At 37.6% G+C, this 18,577-nt stretch overlaps 2 protein-coding genes across 2 annotated transcripts in view; both read right to left on the reverse strand.

Moving 5' to 3' along the window:
* LOC106519871 (transmembrane protein 132D-like) overlaps window positions 1-1,594 on the reverse strand; it is a gene marked incomplete at its 3' end in the record, with an annotated part of 206,719 nt that extends 205,125 nt beyond the window's left edge. The window contains 1 exon segment of the mRNA XM_014011718.1: window positions 1,475-1,594. Within this exon segment, the coding sequence (XP_013867172.1) occupies window positions 1,475-1,535 (61 nt within the window).
* Window positions 1,595-4,860: 3,266 nt separating this feature from the next.
* Window positions 4,861-18,577, reverse strand: part of aacs (acetoacetyl-CoA synthetase) — a 46,563-nt gene continuing 32,846 nt past the window's right edge. Inside the window, exons 12-18 of the mRNA XM_014011719.1 lie at window positions 16,779-16,901; window positions 9,507-9,620; window positions 8,768-8,893; window positions 8,356-8,425; window positions 8,172-8,230; window positions 6,778-6,980; window positions 4,861-6,679 (exon numbers count right to left, since the gene is read on the reverse strand). Coding sequence (XP_013867173.1) covers window positions 6,542-6,679; window positions 6,778-6,980; window positions 8,172-8,230; window positions 8,356-8,425; window positions 8,768-8,893; window positions 9,507-9,620; window positions 16,779-16,901 — 833 coding nt within the window. The 3' untranslated portion in view covers window positions 4,861-6,541. The remainder of the gene's footprint in view (window positions 6,680-6,777; window positions 6,981-8,171; window positions 8,231-8,355; window positions 8,426-8,767; window positions 8,894-9,506; window positions 9,621-16,778; window positions 16,902-18,577) is intronic.

The raw sequence follows: 18,577 nt of genomic DNA on the forward strand, positions 1-18,577 counted from the left end.
CCACACCCATGACCACCCCACCACACCGCCAACGACCAAGTGCACCGCCAGGGGACCACCCACAGGAACCAAGAGCCACACCTCAGGAGACCAAGCAGCACCAGGRRRGAYGGAGAGCCAGCCCCGCCCCCGGCGACCATCCAAGCCCCAAGCCCACCCACAGCCCAGGACCGCACCCGGCGGCCCGCCCTTCTTCAGGACTCCCTCCCCAAATGGCAGTCGGGGAACGGGATGGGAATAAAGACCCTGACACCCCCACCCCCACCCCCAGATGTACTGTTGGTGCGTGTTGTTCTATTGAGTAATTAAAAAGGGAAAGAAGAAGAGGCGGAGGCTGGCGTGGTGCCAAAAAAAAACATGGATTTTGCATGATGCAGTTTATTGTTTTATCTTTTGTTTGTTAAAAAAGGAGTTTCAAACCTCTAACTTCGTGATTTGTTTTTTATGTAAGATGTCTGATTTTAGTAATTATCTTCAAAGAGGAAAAATGCCCATTTACTGGGTTATTTGCCAACAGAACTATTCCACTGCGAAGAACTGTAGCCTCTCTGTAAATGGCAGCTTACAGTAGAAAACCGCAGCTTCATCACTAACTTTCTGCTACACTGCCTCCTCTCCTTCCTCGCCCTACCAGTTTCTGCCTTCATATGTTTTTCTCACTCATCGATTTGTCCACGTTTCCATCTGTCCGCACCCAGCTGTGTCTGTCTCACAATCAAACATGAGATTTCAGAAGTCAGTGATCCGATTCTGACAAAACACAAAAGGCACCGTATTATCGCGCTGAAATTCCAGGTGTGAAAACTCAGAACAGCTGTTGGGAGACACAGCTTTGTTCGGTCAGCTGTAGCACAGCATTAAAAGGAAACAACTCAAAACTTTGTAAACTGTACATTACATTAAAGGCCAAGCTTTCCTTGAAAAAATACACATAGTAATCATGTGTAACTCCATGAGCTTATGCTCACGTTTCAAATAAAGATCTTAGACAGTAAGTATCACTTGTTGTGAATGACTCTCAGCTACAGACACCCCAAAAACTTTGGCAGGTGTTTTTGTAAATGCAGTATACTCACAAAATGTCTCAGAATTGATCCCAACATGTAAGAAAACTGTGAAAACTGCATCATGTTACAACCAAAACTGTCTAAAAAGGCAGGATGTCTCAAGCTGTTTAACTGGCACGTTAAAAAATCAATCATTACTAGACAAACACACACACTTTGCCCAAATAACAAGAACCAAGCTGTGAAAGCAAAAAAAAAGTGAGAGATGCTTGTGTGGACCAAGTAGGAAACCACCTACAGCTGAGCAGTCCCATTAAAACACAGGCAGAGATTGACAAGTAGAATAAAACTGTTCATGGCGTTTGTGGCCGAGCTTAGTTTGACTTCAGTAAAAGTTTGGTCTCTTTCTCTTTCATTTCTCTCCTTTTTTCCCAGTTTGCCTCCTTGATTCCAGTTTGTTGCCTCACCTGTCTCCAGCTGATTATTAAACTCGGCTTTCTTCTTCTCCCTGGCTGCTTCTTCCTCCATCACTCCTAATTTTCCCTCTTTCCTTTGACGTTTCCGGTTACCGTCTGTTTCTCTCTGCAGCAGCTTCATAAAAGGGAGATGGGGACATGCAGAAAAAAAGGAGGGGATTGAAATGAATCAGGCAGTCGTGCACGTATTTCTTTGGAGTAGACACGAGGTTGCTTTTATTTAAAAATGCTTGTGCAACAAATGTCCAGAATATTTGACAAAGGATATATATATATANAAGCTGAAAGTTATATTGATTGAATGTTTAGCTGTTTTATTTTAAAGTAATAAAAATAGTGCTTTTTGTGATTTTTATTTTTATTTTTGTTACATTACTTCTGTTCAAAAAGTTAGGAAGTCTCAAAAGTTTACAACAATACAAATTTTCTGCACTGCTTTGAACTTTTGCTACAACATACACAAATTTCCTTTTAAAATACAATACAATATGTTAACTTGGCTTCCTTTAAAAATAATACAAATACTATTACATAGAAATAAGCATGGTTTGAAGTTGAGGCATTTGTATATAGGGTGATAAGTGTAAAATTAAATATTAAACAATTTCACTAACATATTTTTTTTATTTAGTTCACTTTTTGAGTGTTAAAAATGTTCCCACTAATATTTTATTGTTATTTAGCTCACTGTTCTTACATTTAGCTAATTTTTACTGAATGATAAATTTAAATGTTTAAACAATATATTTAAATATTAAATCCTAAATCTAAATGTTTAAATCTAAACGCAAAAGCTAACCCTTAAATGTTGAAGTTAAGTCACATTTAGGTATTTTGGAATGGAACACAGCTTTCGCTATTGGTGCTCAGCTCAAGTTATGACATCATCATTCTGAGACAATAGCAACCACTAATGCTCCAATGCAGCAAAAGCTTTCCAGAAAGCAAATTTGCAGTTATGGCTGGTGTCTGAGCTGCATTTTAAACTGCTGGACCACAGGTACCCATATGGGATTTTATGAACTCATTTTGAATTTAAATTTTAAATGTTATATTATTATTAGGTGGCTAGCAGCAGCCATTGTTGATGTTTGTCGCAGGATGATGACATCATCCTGGTTATCTGACGTTAATGTCTGCTAGCGCTTCTAATGCTGCTAATGATAATATGACGTTGGAAGGTGAGCTGAGCCCCAACTCCATTCCAAAATACCTAAATGTGAACTTCAACATTTAACGTTTAACTTTTACTTTTAGATTTAAACATTTAGATTTAGGATTAGCTTTTAAATATATATTTTTTAACATTTAAATTTAACATTTAGCAAAAATTAGCTAAATGTAAGAACAGTGAGCTAAATAACAATAAAATGTTAGGATAAAAAATTCAACACCCAAAAAGTGAGCCAAATAATGAAAAATATGTTGGTGATATTTTTCACATTTTTATTACACTTGGCGCCCCAAGAGTTGCTTGATCGTAGCTCAGGCACCGTTTCTACATTTTACACAAATGCAGAGAAAGCCAGATTAAAATCTGTATTAATGCCATGTTTTCATTGTTCCATGATGCRTGATGTGAGAAAAGCTTAAGTAAAACACAGAGTGTGTCATTAGTTTGAACCATCCCAACTCATGTTTGAGACCGACTTCCTTTAAACTGTATTAATGATTAACTTATTGAGGTGAAAAATGAAGCAACTCTCAGTTGGAGTGAAAGGCACCTCACACTGATGTGTATCGTACGGTTGTTATTTGTGAATTTGGCAAACGGTTTAGTTTGCCACCTGCTGTTCACCCCTGACTGCTCAACTCTGTATCCAGATCCCCCGTCTTTCTCTCTTCCTGCGCTTCTCGTTCTTCACCAGAATGACAGGATTTGAGCATCCAAATCTCACATTTTCTATTTTTATCCTTTTTTTCCCTCAAATGCAACTGACAGGTCTGAGTGTTCACACTTAACTGTGTAAACGTTATAGAGATCTTTAAAACTGCCAAGTTTACTTCTGAAAAAAGCCATCCATCTATCAAAATGAGTGGCTTTTACATTTGCACAAAAATACGCAGGCATGAAATATGCCTTGAACATTCGCACAGAAAAGTTTTCCTCTGCTTTTTCCAGTGCTCGGGTTTTTTATTATTCTTTATCTGAACTACACGTGTGCTGCAAGCTTCAACATCAGTGTTGCTTTATTAAAACCTTAGCTCAGACACAGCAAATGGAGCATATCTGAAGATCTTTGAATTCTGGTAACCAGACGCTGATAGGATGTTCTTCAAGTCCTGGAAATTGAGATATGTGGCCTCGATGGATGAGATTTGTTTATCCAGCTCTTTCACCTTATGGTCAGTAAGTTTAAAGAGCATCCTGCCATGTGAAGATAAGGAACAAACAGACCAGAGTTTCCATGTAATTTAAAAGGAAAAGGTGATAAAACCACTTTAAAACCTTTGCTTCTTGGTTGAATTTTGATGCTCATAAATACATCTTTTTTTCTGATACCTTTCTACCAGAATTAACCACTATTAATGAGCTGGGTGTTGCTTTAGATTTTGCTTGGCTCTTGTTTAGTAGGTTCTGTTCACTGCAGAGCAGAAACATCACTAAAAAACTGCACTTGTTGAGATTATTTAACTTTTGAATAATTCTAGTTTGGCCTTTGCTGAAGTTGCTCCAAGACCTCTAGTTTGTCCATTTTTCTCTATAAGTTCAGAATGTATTTCCTGTTTACAACAGGTGTGATTGTTAGGAGGTAAACTCTCAGTTCATCAGTCAGTGGTCACATTAGTAACTGATGGAAAATAAATTATAACTAAGCAATACTGTTTAAGACTTTGGCAGCTACTTAAAAAAAAGGAAAAGAAAATTAAAAAATGTCATTTTGAGTTAGAAATCAGAAGTAGGCATTTTAAAAAGTCTCAAACATAAATATTTACTTCAAACTCGTGTACGGCTCACGGGGCATGAAGTGTCTTGAAAGCTGGGGATAAAATGTTTATCTCGGGAAAACAACATGGATGCACTCACTGTAAATCTCCAACGAGAATTAAAGGCTCAAGTTTTGGAACCGATTGTTTGCTTTCAGACTGGCCTCGTTTTATTTGGTGGGTCAAAACTGTCTACCAGAAAATCCACCCAGTTTGAAACAAATTTTCTTTAAAAGGGACTGTTTTATACAAATATTCCTYCTAAATGGGACTTGACAATAGCCATTGTTATTCTGTTGTGTGAAAGAATAAATTATGGATGGTGGGAAAAAAATCCAAAGAAGTTGGTTGAACTAGTTTCTATGAACTAAAACAAAAGGAAAAAAATCAATAAATTTCATTAATTCTCTAAAAGYGACAATAACAGAACAAAAACATGTAACGCCTGATTATTTTAAACTTTTGACTTAGTATAAGACACTTTAATTCAAATTAAAAAAACATACATAAACACATAGAGCAGTAGATTCAACATGTTTCACCATAAATACTGTCCTAAAGTGCAAAGTTGACCAAACATAATCCCAGTCTTTTTGTTTCTTTTGTTAATAAATCAATTYGGCTTTGAGAAATTACATGTACCTTTCAGAGCTTTTAATGTATTTATTTTCAAACAAATAATGTTTTATGACCCTATAATGCACATCATCAACCAGAGGATCCAGTCTTAAAAACATTGTTTTTATYGTGCTAGTTGAAGTCACTTCACATTACAATGAAAAACTTTTTTAAATGTTAGTCTAATTTAAGAAGCAAATATGGCTGGACTTCAGAAAAGTTTAGGTTTCGGATAACATGTGATTAATGTTTTGTTTTAAGCATTTAACTTTTTTTTCTGATGTTTGATGCTTGTGCATCTCTGACATTTGTACATGTGATTTCTCAACAGTTCATTCTGACCAATAAAGTTGACCGTTCTATTCCTCAAGGTTGTACCTCACACATAAAGCTTTTTTTATGCATAAATAGTTCTTTTTTCCCGTGTAAAAACAGCCTGTAGATAAGGTAATACATTGTTTTAAAAGTACGAACACACATGGAATACAGCTGACAAATACAGTCTTTTGTGATGAAGTGAACATTCRTGTTCTGTCAGATCAATCTTTAACTCAGCTAAACGGTGCGATGGCTTAATAAATAACATCCAGTCTGAAGGATGAACGCTTCCCTTCAACATTAGTCAGTAGTGTTGGTCTCCATTGGAAAAAGGCTAAGTTTCACTACAAATTTGGAAAGAAAATAGTTCTGTTAGACGAGTTCTTTAAAAGGTGAATTTCTAGTTCAGTCGAGCAAACTTCAGCTTCTGTGTTCGATTCCTCTAAAATCCTAAAGTCACTTTGGTTGAGTTTGGGTAACTATCTTTAAACACACAATTATAAATTCAAATTCATGGTTTAAAAATATACATCAATCYTCATATCTTATGTATACTATATATATATTCATTCAGACACACATACATACACTAACAAAACACCATATAATAATGATATGGTGACATGAGCCAAGCTCAGGTGTTAATCCTGCACACTCTGTGTGTATTTATCTCCACATCTCCACAGATTATATTCTGATCTCCGCACAGAACTGGCTTTGGGGTTAGAAGCAGATGACGCAGAAAGATAACGATTCTCCAATAGATGATAAGAATTAAATTGAGAACGTGAAGCAAAGCGCTCAATGCTTCGCTTAACTTTTTTCTTTGCTAGTTTTAGAGCATAAACTTATTCCCAAACGCTGTTGTGAACATCATACCCCACCTAAAGCTTAATGTAGTTTTACATTACAACACGGCTGACTAAGAGCTGCATAATGGTGTTYTTAAAAGGCAAGCCTATGGACTAGTGTGCCTCATGCTTTTTTTATTTTTAAAGTTTTTCCCCTGCCTCATTCCATCATTTAATAAAACATAAATATTTTTCTTTTTTCCCTCCCCAGGAACATAAACCTCAAAATGTCTCCATATTCTGCAGTTTGCCCTATTCTGTAAACTAGCTTTAATTATGTTGGAAACGACTCTAGAAGGTTGTGATTTGCAGATCTTCCCGCTCACTCTGTCCAGTTTCATCTCTAATAGTTTTGCAGCTCTGGAATGTTCTTGTAGAGGTCCAGTGAGGCCGGGTTGGAGAACGCTCCTCTTTGTGCCACTTCACGCCCGGCAAGAACCTGCTTCACGGCCACCTCCACCTTCTTACCACTGATGGTGTACTGCAGAGAGATGAAAAGGCAGCTGTCAGTCAAGTCATGACTGACTCCTGCAGAATAGGCTGACAGGCTCATGTCGCATATTCATATTTTTGTCTTACAGGAATGTCTTTGGTTTCCAGCAGCAAGGCAGGGGTGTGTCGGGCAGACAAAGCTTTTCTGATGGCTCCTTTAATCTTTGTCACCAACTCTGGACAGAAGAGCTTCCCGGGTGCCATCTTTAGGAACAAAATCACTCGCTCTTCTCCGTCTGCGTTGTACTGGGGGACACAAAGACTGTCTGACACTTCCTCGAAAGCCTCCACTGCAAGAAAAGAGGCAGAAGAGGAGGACGCAAATCAAAAATGAGAAGAGCAGATGAGAAGGACTGATAACAGAGGAGGTGTGAAGCAAAGAGAAAAGGCAAAGAAAAGATTCAAAGAACAGTCTCGGAATCAAGCGCCAAAACACCTTTTCTGTAGGAGAGAAATCCGGCTTTTCTTACTTTATAATGCACGGTAAAAAAGTAATAATTAATCAAACAAAAAAAGATCCACAACTCGACTTTAGTTCATWAAAATCTTTAAGCTTTCTCTTACCGTCCCGTGTTATCACTACAACTCAGTCCACCTTTAATATTTACCTCCACTAACGGCGAGGTAGTGTTTTCGGTCGCRTATGTCTGTCTGTCGTTCTGTCTGTGGGCAACATTACTCAAAYACTTGYGGWCKGATTGTCATGACATTTAMAGCACATGTGGGTACTGGGCCAAGGAACACACCAATAAATTTTGGTGATGTTCCGGATMACRATGMRGATAYAGGAATTTTTTTTCTTTTAACACTCTGAGATCAGCAAAGCTGTGATGCTTTCACAGGGCTTCTGCAAAAAACTGTGACAGTTCTGTGTTTGGACTTCAAACTTTATAAAAGTAATGTTAAAACCAGATGTAATGATGAATAATTCTTGCCATTATGTGCGCATTTTTATGCATTTGGTGAGCATTTAGAGAACGTTTTGTGACCACGAAGTGCGTGACTGCACCATGAAACCTATTTTTCCCATTTCCTCAAACACACCACATTGTCAGCAGGCTTGTACACAGATCGATGAAGACTGAGGAAGAGGAGTGRCGCGGTGGCCAAACTTTGTGGAAAAAAGAATGCGCAGAGCGTGGTTGTGACCGCTGTGTGTGTTTCTCACAAACATAGGAAGACGCGTGTGTGTCTGTGTGACTACATGCGTGATGAAWWCTCTGCTTTTTTGAATCACGTAGCACCGATGCGAAAGCTTTCAACAATAACGTTGGGTGACAAGTCTGACTTTATTCTTTTTTTTTTTCACATTGGACTCCACCGGGAAGAAATCCCGTGCATACTGCCTGCTTAAATGTTCGCTACATCAGAACTTATTCAGCAAATGTGTTTCCTTCTCTGCTTTTGTGCATTTACTCTATTACAGGATGGGGGAAATTGGACTTGGCGGAGGTTTGCACTCTCCGAGTGCTTCTAGTTACCTATGTTGTAGATCTCAGAGCTCCCAAAACGGACTCCGTTAGGGTTCAGCGTACCATCGCTGCAAAAACACAAAACAAAACAAAGGTTTAAACAAATGTTCCAATAGCATTCAAACCTGTCCAACAGTACTGGCCAATAAAGAAGTGAGTTTTAGCAATAAATGATCAACAACTGGCAGCTGACCTTCTGCCTAGCATGATGATGCCTCCTGTCTTCGAGTTGATTTTACAGTAATCTCCGTGAGCCCACACCCCTGGAGGGAAAGAACAAAAATATTAAAGTAGAGGAGTTTTAATGCTGACTGCTAAATGACTGTGGTCGGCAAACAGAAAAGAGATAAATTAGCAAARCTAAAATTAGTAAAGCAATAGCTGAAAGCTAAATAAGACAACAAAAAGAGTAAATGTGCTGAAGTGGAAGTAGTTTGACTGCAAAACAACAAACTGCTGTGAGTGTGTTTCACAGTCATAGTGGTTTGGATTTACACAATGCTGAGTCAGCATTCACACAATACCATAACACCAGAAAACATCTCTCTACGAAGCATTAGATTGTGTTACACAGTTAGGTTTTCAGTAAAAATGATTGTGTTTACCAGGAAACGTAGAAAAGTAGGCTTTATGATATTTGCTCCCGTTCTCGTCATTCCAGAAATGAGTCGGTTGACAGGGGATCGGCTTCAGGCAGACAAGTTCTCCACTCTCTTCCCAAACAGGCTTACCTGTTAACATCCAAACACAACCCACTCAGATACACATAAACCAGTTTTTTTTCCAGACATAAAATAGRTTTTCAACTTTATCTTATGGCAAATGCACAGTAAAGTTGGATGCAAAGGCATTAATACAGCCATATAAAGGTACAGAGTATATACACCACTCTGAGAAAACCCAATACACTTCAGTGTGCTTTTATACTTTAACACTAAACTCCTTCAGGACAGTGTTATAGACTTGAGCAATAATCCTAAAATGTTCCTGCAAAAGTCCCTTCAAATGAGCCCTCAGTTTATTTTTCTTTAAGGTGGCAGAGACCTGCCAGTGCAGCTTACAGAAGGAAGCTTTTAAAACACATAAGAAAACAAATCTTTATGGGGATTTTTTTTTGTATAGTTATTTATCCAGGAACAGATATTTTTACTCCTGCAATTTTTCAGCTACTGTCACTCTTGTTTTAAACACATGTAGATTTCTCGGAGCTTAAATATGAACGTTAATCAATTTAAACTATATCGCAACGTTCTTACAGCTCAACAGCCCATGGGCTTTTAACAGAAAAAAATTTATGAATAGATCTGAAGAATTTCCATCATTTTGTCCCCCCCACTGTCTTACCGTCAAGGCTCCAGGCTTCTACAGCCATACCAAGATTCCTTGATTGGATTTCTCCCCGATACACTGGAACTGTTGGGTTCTGACCCATGAAACATGACACAATGTCAGTGCCACCTGGGAAAAAAGGAGAAAGASAGAAAAAATACACTAAGTGTTAGTGAAGTGAATCGTGCCGATGACTGTCTAGACCTGGCAATATTTCACAACTTTTATTAAATAACCATTGAAGTTTACGGAGATATTTTGAAGACACAAAAAGGTTTTATACTTTTAAGTTAGGCTCATAGTTAAACAGTTTTTTTAAGTTTTTTTTTCCACTTGTTTGCATTTTTGGGCAAAGACAGTAATAAAACGGTTATTTCTCACGCTAAAAGACTCAAACATCAGCTTTTGGTGCATTATTTTTAGACCTGCATAATTTAACCTATCCTGTTCCAAACACACACATCAGTCATATAACTAGGAATGGGCCCAACTTTCATTAGGGGATATTTTTCTCTCTTGATGTAATGTGACATGTAAAAACTGAACAGTTATAGTTCTTGATAGTCCCAAGAAACACTACGGTTTGAAAACATRTCCTTTTTAGACAAAATGTTTCTTTTCCAGAATTAGATTTTATTCAATTTCTATCATTCCATTTTATTTTATTCAGAGGGAACACAAAATGAGGCAAAAATATTTCTCAGAGTCATTTTTTACAAACTYTGGCTCAGACCCTCAGCGCTTGAAAAAAAAGGGGCTTGTCCATTTTTTACTGGAACACGACGATGCCTTTTCATGCGTAATTTATGATCCACCACCTGCTTGACCGTGTTTGACCAAAAAACCTAAATTYTGTCATCTGTACCAGTTCATGAGGAACTGCCAAGTCCCCCAACGGTCCACCACATGTAGTCCAGATTTTTGTGACCTCATGCACCATGTGACCCGACAACGCTTGCTTAATGATAAAACTCCCATTTTACACAAGATGCATGAAATTCCCAGTAAAAAAGAAAACTCAAACTTTTTATTCTACATTTTTTGATCCAACGGTTAACAATGCATCAACAATTTTGGCCACACAAACAGAGCCAATGTAATGCCCATCCTTACAAGTTATTTTCACACCAGTTATCCTAAATAATCTGTTTCCTGATTTCTTGTCTTTGCTGTAAAGCAGACGGCCAAAGAAGCAAATAGTCCATAATCTATGACTGGTTATGAAACGTGTCACTAACTAAAAAAACACTTAACTATCATTAGTTTTAAGAGGTATTATTACATTATTATAATCTCTGTGTCAGTAGAGGGCACAAAGCYGCTAATCTGCTAATAGCAGAAYTWACTTTTTATTTAGCATATTAGGATTTTTCTTWATTTTGGAAACCGTTAACAGATTGAGCTGCGTCTATTAATTTTAGGTCCACTAAAATTTTCACAAGTGTTACACTTCTATTTTTATGCTATTTCCCCCTAATTAAATAAAAAACCATCCACTCTTACAAGAAGTGCTGGACATGTCAAATTGTATGTAGCATGTAGCATCTTTAGAAGCTAAAATTCAAACTAAGAGCATCCAAAAGAAATAAAATGACATTCAACAATATTTAAAAAAAAAATACAAAAAATGAGTATGTGTAAAATATCGTAGAGAAAGTGTTTTGCTGTTTGACTAACTTCAAACGGTATCAATAAAAATACAAATTMGATCAAAAAATGCTTTTATTCTGAAAGGGTTAAACTGGAAAAATCACAAGTTAGGAAGAGCTATAACTGATTTGGATTGGCCAATTTGCCACAGAAGACCCCCTCACCCTCATATTAAACCAATAGAAAATTAACAACAGTGTCTTTAGCARTTTAGCATTAGCGGAGCTAAGATTCTAGGATAGTAAAGCTAACTTTTTGGTTACCTCTGCCCACCATTGCTCTGTGTAATACACATGAAATTTCAATTACCGTATTTATTCATGTATAATACGATCTTGTATAATACGACCCCCACCCCCACTTTTATGAGCTTAAAAAGCATAAAAATTTTAATCCTCAAACTACCTCCAATTTCATACAGACTTCAAGATTTTTCAGCCTTTGCAGTCTTTATACATATCAGTAAAATGATCATTGGACTGTTCATTTTATTTTAACAACATATGTACTAAAAGGTATTTTGACAACAAATATTTATCAGCTGTAGCAGCATCATATGAATTCTGGCATTTTACACACAGTCCACCAGGAGGCGCGAAAATAAAAGTCAGAGACTTCACATGAGATTTGGGCCGTCTTCTGGGGCAAAAGCAGATTACTTCATACTCGCGAGCGCCTCGTCTGGTGGGGAAAGTTTTTTTCAGGGATACAAACTTTTTCAGAACACTGGTAGACGGCAGCCATTACTAGGGTTGGGCATAATCGTATCGTGCGCGATTAATAGTCAGAAAAACATTAATCAATTATTTTTTGGCACTTGACGATTAATACGATTAATGCAACCAGGCAGACTGACTGGAGATTTCTCCAGTCAGTCTGCTTGGGCCTCCTCTCCGCTTCAAATATGACAAACATAAAAAAAGTTCTGTAATTTATTTATCTATCAATACAATTTAAAATTTGATGTACAGCCTGAAGTCTGTAATTTTGACAAAATTTGGAACAGATTTTTACGAAGAGCAAATATTTCCCACTAAATTGGTCATTTGACTGGAACATAAAGGTGTCCAGGCACTTCAAGGGATTAATCGTCAAATTAATCGTTATCGGCTAAATACCACAATTAATCGTGATTAATCTTTTTGCCAATATTGCCCAACCCTAGCCATTACAGACGAACATGTGTTTGTTGTTGTTCCAGGAGCGGCTCGGTCACACGTTAATGTCATTAGTTTGTTATCATTACTAAGGTGCAGGAATACTTTCCCCCCCTTTTTTTCACATCATGTCGCCTGCCTGGATCTGTTATTATCTCGCTTTGAGGCACGGAGGAGTGTCAGAGGTAAGATCGCTTCAACGACTTTTTACGACACAGTCTCATTTCCGGACTCAGGCATTTTGTGAATGAAGCCGATATTTCAGTTAAAATACATAAGTAAAAATATTTATCCGAGTATGGTATTACCCMCCAACTTTATGGATTATTTTATGGATTTGATTTTATGTATTATACTTGAATAAATACGGTAAGCTCTTTTAAACATTCCAATTACTGCATGGCAAACAAAGGAAAATGTCTACAAGGAAAATGTCAGCACTCTTCAGGAAATTAGAACATTTCTTTCAAACAGGTCTGAGACTAACAATGCTTTGCTGGGAATTTCTGACCATTTTCTACAAAACGTGAAAGGTACAGTCCTGCCACTGACAGAAATATCCCTGTATCCCCAGTGAACACCAAGCTAGGGACATTTGTTTGTACTAGTATCAGTCTGCTCCGTAAACTGCTGGTGATAGCACGCTGCTCCACCTTTATTGACCTATTTAGGAGTTTTCCTTCTTTGCAAACACCTTCCTAAAACTGCCATGATGGCACACATCCATTTGTCTCTTTCTACCCTCCAATCATCCACTATTCCTGACACATTCTATTCATCTCCCCTCCCATTGTTCCCTCTCTGCCTCCCTGCCTCGCTCCTCTCTGTATCACAGACTACATCCATCCATCTTGTTCCCTTGCTCTCTGCCCTTCTACCACTCCTCCCTCCTCTTTTGCTTTTCTATCCGTTCTTTACACTCGGTTTCTCTGTCTGCCAGGTTCTTTATTGAGCTTTAATTGGCTCCCTGGAGGAAGTGGAAACTTTGCCTTCTGATTACACACAAACACACTTTTAGTGGGGAAGATAAGCAATTATCTTATTGTTCCTCTCATCTTCATAGGTGGGCACACACAGACATGGCTGCACACACACAGAAGCACATTTTAAACCAAAAGTCACTGTGGATTTCTCGAGATGACTTCCATAATATTCCGTGCGCATGCGTACGTGTGAACGAGGAGGTAACTTGTCACATTGATCTTATGTTCCAAACAACGCTCTTCAGTTTGTTTTTTCTTTTATCTGAATCCATGTCTGTGTGAGAATCGGTTTTCGTTAATAGAGGTATGAAAGCTGAAACATCCTCTGAGACTGTTCAGGGTCAGACAAAGCCCCAAACTGCCACAAACCAACCAAACCACCTACGCGGCTAAATTATGTATGCGTTCTTTTATTAAAGAATGAATTGCACAAGAAAAATATGTGAAAGTGGCACGATCAAACAAGTTTAGTTGTAGCAGAAACACACACACACACACACACACACACACACACACACACACACACACACACACACACACACACACACACACACACACACACACACACACACACACACACCAAGAGGAGCTGGAGTTCAAGGAGGGCAGGGAAGTGACATATGGGTAGTCAGATGGAGGTATATTAGGATGGAGAGTATCAAGCAGTGAAAGTGTTAATATCACCCAGTGAAGGAAAACATAAATCTGACATCCCTGCTGGTAGGAACACACACAAGCACTCACATGTACACACACTGAATAATACAGAAATTAAAAAATTTAAAATAATAAAAATTGTAAATGAAATGAACCATTGCAAAATGAAGTACGTGTTTAAATGTGTGCACAGATTCACAGAAAGACGCTCCGTGAACACGAGGTGAATGCAATAAAATGCCCTTTTTCACATATGTGCCACTGTGACCACCAGCCAGTGGTCGCAGTGGCACATATGTTGTGTTAAAGCCTACCACACACACATACACACACACACAAAGAGAGCGTTGACATCAGGGGTCAAGGTTAGGTCGGCTGGCAGCCAAAAGGGTTGCAGCCTGCTGATACCCTTGGTGAGAAGAGGGAAAGTGACAGGGGCGAGACCTGCTTCTCTGACTAACACACTCACACACAACACACAAATCCCAACAATAATACAATAATTACAAACTGGATCCTACAGTTGTAGTTTTGTGGTCACTATTTTCTACAGATTAAATAACACTGAATGCCTACCAAAGCATGCTGAAAATTGTGTTTTATCTAGAAATTTTAATTTGTTCTATGCAGTCACTACAGCTGTTAAGTCTGTGAGTGCTTGCCAGATGTTTCCAAGAGATTTCCCCAAAACACCTTTTAAATAAGGTTTTAAATCAAGGATGAGCAACTCAATTGATGGAAGGGGCTGCAATGTTTTGTTGGCTTAGAGACTTTTGTAACTGTGTTATTTATACAGAGTTGGCGGTACCACTTTACAATAAGGCTCCCATTATAGATGGCTTTTAAAGAGTTTATAGATAGGTTATTAATTCATCTGTAAACACTTTATAAATTATTAATAAGTGTTTATCATGCATTAATTAAGAACAAAAAAAGAGACTAAACTGTCTGGTTTCTTTCCAAATACTGAGCCAAATCTGTTTGTGTATTAAACGTTTCAGACTAGTTTACCTTGTAAGCACAATAATGATTAGGAAACACATATTTTAACATATAATATTGTACTGTATTACTGCATTATAAATATCCACAAATATTAAAGGGATCCTTATTGTAAAGTGTAAAACTGTACACTATTTTTGGTGGGGTGGTATTGTGTTAACGTGACATTTTTTACTTTTTTGATACATCATCATTGTTGACATTAGTTATGTTTGAACAATAAGTGCAAATATTGATAATCAACACTAAGTTTTAAAAACTGTGATTTTTCACGTTAAACACTAACTTTTGGCATTTATAAATGCTTATTTGTCATTAATAAATAGTGTACTGTATTACACTTAAGTCTCCCTTTGACAGTTGTGGACATTTATAATACAGTAACACAATACACATATACAATACACAATATTAATATGTTAAAATATGTGTTTGTTGTCATTATTGTACTTACTAGTAACCTAGTCTGAAATGTTTAATAAGCACCTTTAGATGTAATATGTACGTGAACAGATTTGTCTCATTATTTGGTAAGAAACTGGACAGTTTTGTCTCTTTTTTGTCCTTAATTATTGCATAATATACATTTATTAATGATTTATAAAGTGTTTACAGATGAATTAATAACCTATCTATAAACTCTTTATAAGCCATCTATAAGGGGAGCCTTATAGTAAAGTAGTACCGAGTTGGCTAWTGTGAGCAATTTGTGAAGGTGTAGTCTGCACAGATATGGGCAAACACAATTTTTTTTTTTCAAAAAGCCAAAGACGTTTTGTTTGTAAAGTACCTCTGCATCTTTCTCCACATTCTAGCCTTGTGATTGACATTTAGGCTGACACTTGCAACCAGCCTTTCCACTTGCATGTCAATGTGAGCTTGTGTGTCCGTGCATTTGTGTGCACGTGCATTTAAGGCTTACAAGCTACACCCATCAGATTGTCGTTCACAATGCCTGTGTGTCACTGCAAGCCGTTACTCATGCATGTGTGTGTGTGCGTATAAGTGTGTGTAAAACGTCAGTCACCCAAGGCTGTGCTAAATGTTAAACATTTCAGGACTCACAGAAAAGAGACAGATAGCATTGTACTGGGCTGCTACTGGGCTGTCAAACTCACAATGGGCTCAGAGGGCCTGTGTGTGGAAAATGAGGAAAATGCACAGTTACATATAAATGATTCTGTTAGAAGTTTCTTTTGTTTGTGTCAGCCCTTTGTGTGTGTGTCACATATACTGTGTTGCTACCATAGCATCATAAATGAATCCCTATGTGTGTTAAAAACAGGAGTTTAGGTTTGAAATTGAGTTTATGGACTCAAAACTGACACACAGCTCATTGCTTGTTTTCAGAGAATGACAGAAGTGTCCCACCTACTGAGAAAAGAAGCTGACTGTCTTATTCTAACTGTGTTTTATGTCCTCCTACTCTTACAAGCCTTTCAGCATAAAAAACAACCAAGTAAACAAAACACCAAACCTGATTTTGCATTTTTTTTAAATTACAGCTCATTAGATATCTTTCAATCAGAGGTTTTATATTAATGACTTTATCTCTCATATGGTCTATTTTTTTTTTTATTTTATGCTACGGGTTCTCATCCACTGCTTTTGTAACACTCTTCCAAAAGTAAGAATTCTTATTTTCTGCTCGATAAGTCAGTGAAGGGGGTGGAGTGGCAACTAGCTTCTGTAACATTTTCATCTGCATCAAATGTTGGAGTTCTAAACGTTTGGATAATTGGCTTAAGACTCAAAACAGTAATTTACACTTAAGTAATGAATTTAATAAACCTTAAACAAGAATAGAAAAACAAGAATACGGTGGTCATGTTGGTCACCTGAGATGGAGCCCAGCAGCACGTTGCTCTTGATGCAGCGGTAGACGTAATCATAGCTCTGAGGTTTGAGGGGAGATCCTGTGGACAGGATGGTGTGGAGAGACTGGAGGTTGTGAGTTTCCACTGTGGGAGAAAGAAGGTACAAAATAATACGATGAAAATGTCCTGAAATCAATTCAAATGTGCAAATACAGTGTAGAATATACATATAATTGAGAAGTGTTAGAAACTTATTGAATACTACTTAGAATGTCTTTTTTATATAAAATGTTTTATTTTATGAAGTATCGACATCAATCAATCTGGTTAATTTGTGTTCTATAAGTAAATTTAGGGGCAGCTTGTTTGGAGTCCAGTTCAGAACATCAGAAAGGTGTCATAATTCTGGATTCTATTTGTCTACAACAAAAGAGGCAAACATCAAAAGTGGAAAGGTTTGTCTTTATTAGGGATGCACGATATATTGGCATTAACATCGGCATTGGCCGATGTTGGTAATTTTTAACATATCAGTATCRGTCCGATAGATAAAACTGGGCCAATATTAACGTCTGATATTAATTGCCCACTTGTTGACATTTGTGTTTCAGTTTTGGGTTGGGAAACGGTTGGTCGAGTGTAGGGCTGGGCGGTATGACCTCAAATTCATATCATGGTATAAACTGAATCCCTTCACGGTAACGGTATATATTGTGGTAGAATATTATCATAAAACATAAAGATAATGTAATTTTTAGAGCTTTTTTTTGCGGAAAACGAATCTTAATCAAAACCAGCATTTTTGCTTTAATATCTGCCTGCCATACAATGAGCTTCCACCTGCTGAACTTAGCTGCTGCTGCTCTGCTATGCGCTCATCTTCATCATCAGAGCAGAGCCGACTGTTACGTTAGCAAGTTGGATTTATGACTGAAAGAACGTTCACGTCTTTTTTTTAATCATCTCTGTAAAACAAGTTTTTTTCTCCGACAATTGGGTGTGAAAAAACTGCRGTTGTTAAAGCTTCGCTCTGCGCGATGATCCCGACGTAACTTTTCTACAGCGGGAGGGGGAAATTTTGAGGAGTTATTCTCTTTATACATGTTTTAAAACGCTATAATTTCTTCATGATATTTCGAACTCCTGCTCAGTTGTCTCGGCACTCGCAGCCCTGTTGACACAGGTGCGGTAACATAACTGTCGATAGGATGGTAGACGGTAAATTTTTACCGTAGGCCAACTTTATACTGTTTCGGCATACACCGCGCAGCCCTAGTCGAATGGTATCTGTTTGATCATGATCGTTATAGTAATGCTGCAAAGCCAGGAATAACTGAAGTAGAGAGCCATGTCAGCGCTTTGGTCGTTTTTTACAGTATCAAAAAAACACACAAGTGTGTTTGTGTGTATCCGTATATAAATAATTAGTGTTTGTGTAATATTGGTAAATACTGGTTATCGGCAATAATCAACAATATTAATATTGGATGTCGATATCGGCTGAAATTTGTATATCGGCGCATCCCTAGTCCATAATAAGAAACTGCACATTGTTCAAAGATCAGTTCTGTAAATTGCTCAAAGAGATCAATACAACAAAAACAGATACAGGAAGCAAAAATCTCTAACAAATAAGGAATGCACTCACAAAATGTGGGCATGCACCTGTGAACACCTGTGACTGCTGGCACCCTAACACGTGGCATTACTGCAGATTTCTACCCTGATGTGACTATGCTTACACACACACACACACACACACACACACACACACACACACACACACACACACACACACACACACACACACACACACACAC

The sequence above is a fragment of the Austrofundulus limnaeus genome, unplaced genomic scaffold (genome assembly GCF_001266775.1).
Source record: "Austrofundulus limnaeus strain Quisiro unplaced genomic scaffold, Austrofundulus_limnaeus-1.0 Scaffold84, whole genome shotgun sequence".
NCBI lineage: Eukaryota > Metazoa > Chordata > Actinopteri > Cyprinodontiformes > Rivulidae > Austrofundulus > Austrofundulus limnaeus.